The following is a 4703-nucleotide window of genomic DNA, read 5'->3' on the forward strand; positions in this document are numbered from 1 at the left end:
ATACAAGTCCCTTACTATATAGTTTGATATTTAATGGACTTGTTTAGATTTTTTAGGCTCTTATTGGTTAACACATCATAATGTTCAAAAAAATTCTTTATATGTATAAATATAACTTTTCTTTAAAAATTTCATGCCATCATCAAGACTGTGCACTAGACATCGCCTGAGCCTTGTATGGGGTTTGGGACGGTCCTGAACCGATGGACCACCCCCATGTTTTTTTGCGTAGTAGTGTAAATTGACCATTTTCGTCTGAAAATTTGTATACATAGTGTAAATTTACACGTTTTTGCCTCAAAATTTGAGCCCGGCCCCCCTCGTTTAAGGTTTTTTTGAATACATTTTAAGTCTCCCCGACGAACTCGTCCAAGCTTCGAAGTTGAAACTTATATAAAACAATTAAAAGTTTAAAACAAGTGTGCACTACCCACCAACAGAAGAATAAAAGAAAGCCAATATCAAATAAAAAGTCAATTTCATTACTATATTTATTAAATTATTAAGTTTAGGTTGAAAATATTACAACTTAAATCCAAGGTAGCTCACCAAACAAAGATAGATAACACATATATCTCAGTAGACTCTAAATTAATAAGAATCAAATTGACTTGTGAACTAAAGATTACTAGCAAGAAACTATGAACAAACCATAATTAATTACACATTATGTAAAAGATTATGATCTTTACCGAATTAACGCCTCGAGATAACGCCCCATAGCTTCCCGGGGCCAATCGTTTCCTGCAGTTTTTTCGCACCTTCAACCTCCATTTCAACGAGCTTTTGTAAATACAACAAACCACCCGAGTTCACAATCTGTTTGCGGCATTTCTTCGAGCAAGTTAACGACATTAACATCGAAACGGCGTATTTCTTATCGAGATTCATAATTAATGGATCTAGAAGCTGCACTGCACTTACTATCCCTCTTTGTTCCTTCTTGTAAACCCTTCTGTTCCCTGAATAAACCAAAAGTATCGATAACGCCTTTGACGCCGCTTCTTTCTCCTCAACCGCTTTACCTTCCAACATCACGATTAACGGCGGTATGCACCCGTTTTCCCCTAATTCTTTTCTCCCTTTCGCACTGCAACCGAGCCAGTAAATTGCTTTCGCAGACTGTATCCTGACACCCAACACACCACATGTCAACACGTTTATAAGCCTCGGGATAAAATCGTTAGCAATAATCGTTTCCACTAATCGTTCGTCCGAAGCGAGGGTTTTTAAAAACTCGACCGCAACCTCTAAAATCCCAACACTAGTACCAGAGCTGGCAGAGTCCCAAAACGTTCTCAAACTATCAATTACCCCTTTACGGGCAATCAACAGCTTAAGATTATCATCATCCCTAACAAGATTACTCAAACACGCAATCGAATACTCTTGCGCCAAAACCGTGCCCGAGCTAGCCAATGTCAAAAGCACCGAAATCGCATCTTCTTCAATAAAACTCTCTCTATTCTCAACAAAATCCGCAATATTCCGTAACACGCCGGCCGCAATCGCTTGCGAATTCGGCGTACCCGCCTCGCAAATCTCCAACAACGACGAAATTCCACCCCGACATCCAATCGCTCTAGCGTTCTCCTTCGTCTGGGACAACGCTAGAAGCACAACACACGCCTTCTCCTTCGCGAATCCGCTTCCGGATTCGAGAACACGGAGAAGGTGGTGTAGTAAAACAAGACCTTCTGAATGTAACACATGCTTACTGGAGTCAACAGCTGAAACCCTAGCGATAGCGGTTACAGCTTTCTCTTTCGTCTGTGGCGCAGAGGTGGAGTCCAGTAGCCGTACCAGCACCGGGACCACACCCAGCGCCACAGCAATAAGTACATGTTTATCATTTCCCTGGAACAGCAATAACAGCTGCTCCAGAGCAGAGTTTCTAGACTCTGCGTTACCTACCTGTAACCCAATTATAATATTCCGAGTCTGTGTTCGTACCGGCTCAGTTGAGGCAACTCCTCCGACTGAGCCGGTCGAAACAGAGACGTCGATTCGAACTCTGGTTAAAACTCGTAAGTCTTTAATTAGACTATCGAGTTTTGCAGATACCGAATCTACGTCGTTCTGTGTCTTCAGCTTCGGGAGGTAAGCTGAATGACACAAAACTGATAAATCTCGAGCTTCTGAAAGAGTTTGTGAGACGGAGCGGAGGAGGTTGACCGATAAAGCGGTCTGTGGGGAGTTATACAGGTCGGAAACGAGGGTTTTGAGATCGGGAAGCTTTGAACCAATGCTTGACCATTTGCCTTTGAATGATATTATTGTGTGAGTGATGGAGGTCGTGAGGGTTTGAATGAGTTCGGTGATGGAAGCTTCGATGACGTCAGCTTCGTTTTCTGATAGTTTCATGTCGCCGGAGAGGATGAGAGTGAAATGACGGCGAAATGAATGTGAAGTTTCATGTTTTTAAGAATTAATAATGGGATTGTGACAGAGAGAGTACAACTCACGCGTTGTGTTTAACATGATTAAAACGGTGTCGTTTTGTAACGAACCATAATACAGTACACTAGGGTCGTCAAAGCAGTGGCATTGTCAGAAAATTTTTCTACGAGTTTTAAAAATTTTGAAGAATGAACGACTGATAGTGTATTACTTAGATTTGAATTTTCTATGGGTTCGATGTTGAAATTTCTAAGGGTTAGATGTCAAAATACACTAATATATAACACTAAAATAAAATTTTGTACGGGTTCGACCGAACCAGTTCCTCTAAAGCTGTCTATGCCCCTGATTATGACATAGCTAAAATAAAGGGATTACTTCATAGAATACTAACCAACTTTGAAAGTTGTTCCAATTAAGTCATTAATAAAAACTTTTGTTCCAATCAGGTAATTAAACTTTCATTTTTTTTTCAATCCTAGATATTTTACCTGGATAGCAGTTAATACAGTTTGTTTTTAAATTTTCAATGTTTTTACTTTGCATAATAACTTTTAAAGGTTGCGAAAATTAGTAAAAATGCGAAATATAATTTTAAAATTCCGAAAATTTGCAAAAAAATTCCGAAAATTGCAATAAATTGCAAAAATTGAAAAAATAAATAATGGGTCGGAATGGGTTAGGGTCAATGGGTTCGGGTTAGAACGGGTCAAGGTCGGAACGGGTCAAAACGGGTTTCGGGTCAGTTTTTTTTTGGACCAATGAATCAGGGCGTTTTCAACACGTTACAACTCGTTTTAAAAGGAAAGGCTCGTTTAAGCGATTTTTTCAGTTTGTTTCAGCACCTAACAGTTTGTTTAAGCGATTTTTCAGTTCGTTTAAGCACCTAACAGCTCGTTTAAGCGATTTTTCAGTTCGTTTCAGCACCTAACAGCTCGTTTAAGCGATTTTTCAGTTCGTTTCAGCACCTAACAGCGCGTTTAAGCGATTTTTCAGTTCGTTTCAGAAATTAACAGCTCGTGTAAACGATTTTTTAGTTCGTTTCAACACCTAACAGCTCGTTTAAGCGATTTTTCAATTCGTTTCAGCACCTAACAGCTCGTTTAAGCGATTTTTCAGATCGTTTCAGCACCTAACAGCTCGTTTAAGCGATTTTTCAGATCGTTTCAGCATCTAAGAGCTCGTTTAAGCGATTTTTCATTTCGTTTCATCACCTAACAGCTCGTTTAAGCGATTTTTCAGTCGTTTCAGCACCTAATAGCTTTTCAGTTCGTTTTAGCACCTAACATCTTGTTTCAACACGTTTTGACCAAAATGGGTTGTTTTGGTTCGGGTCAGAACGGGTCCGGGTCGGAATGGGTCCAGGTCGGAAAAGTCAAAACGGGTTTCGGGTCCCCATTTTGGTCAAAACGTGCTGAAACGAACTGAAAAATCGCTTAAACGAGCTGTTAGATGCTAAACCGAACTGAAAAATCGCTTAAATGAGCTGTTAGGTGCTGAAACGAACTGAAAAAACGCTTAAACGAGCTGTTAGGTGCTCAAACGAACTGAAAAATCGCTTAAACGAGCTGTTACGTGCTGAAACGAAATGAAAAATCCCTTAAACGAGTTGTTAGGTGCTGAAACGAAATGAAAAATCTCTTAAACGAGCTGTTAGGTGCTTAAGCGAACTGAAAAATCGCTTAAACGAGCTGTTAGGTGCTGAAACGAACTGAAAAATCGCTTAAACGAGCTGTTAGGTGCTGAAACGAACTGAAAAATCGCTTAAACGAGTTGTTAGGTGATGAAACAAACTGAAAAATCGCTTAGACGAGCTGTTGCTAAAACGAACTGAAAAAATCGCTTAAACGAGGTTTTCCTGTTAAAACGAGCTGTAACGTGTTGTAAACGTGCTGATTCGTTGGTCCAAAAAAAACTGACCCGAAACCCGTTTTGACCCGTTACGACCTTGACCTGTTCTAACCCGAACCTGCTGACTCTAACCCGTTCCGACCTGTTTTTTTTTTTTTTCAATTTTTGCAATTTATTGCAATTTTCGGAACTTTTTTCGGAATTTTAAAATTATATTTCGCATTTTTACTAATTTTCACAACCTTTAAAAGTTATTATGCAATGTAAAAACATTGAAAAATTAAAAAAAAAACTGTATTACCTGTTATTCAGGTAAAATATCTAGGATTAGAATAAAAATGAAAGTTCAATGACCTGATTATAACAAAAGTTTTTATCAGTGACCTGATTGGAACAAATTTCAAAGTTGGTTACTATTCTATGGAGTAATCACTCAAATAAATAAAATAAAC

The 4703-nt window shown here is 38.9% G+C and overlaps 1 protein-coding gene across 1 annotated transcript; it reads right to left on the reverse strand.

The window, feature by feature from the left end:
• Positions 1–399: 399 nt before the first annotated feature.
• On the reverse strand, positions 400–2508 carry LOC143530708 (uncharacterized). Its single transcript, XM_077026175.1, has one exon. It carries the CDS (start codon positions 2362–2364, stop codon positions 697–699), a length of 1668 nt encoding a protein of 555 aa, XP_076882290.1. The 5' UTR covers positions 2365–2508; the 3' UTR covers positions 400–696.
• Positions 2509–4703: the final 2195 nt, after the last annotated feature.

This window comes from Bidens hawaiensis, unplaced genomic scaffold, assembly GCF_021521415.1.
Source record: "Bidens hawaiensis isolate Kalapana, Puna unplaced genomic scaffold, B.hawaiensis_p1.1 tig00008970_1, whole genome shotgun sequence".
Taxonomy (NCBI): Eukaryota; Viridiplantae; Streptophyta; class Magnoliopsida; order Asterales; family Asteraceae; genus Bidens; species Bidens hawaiensis.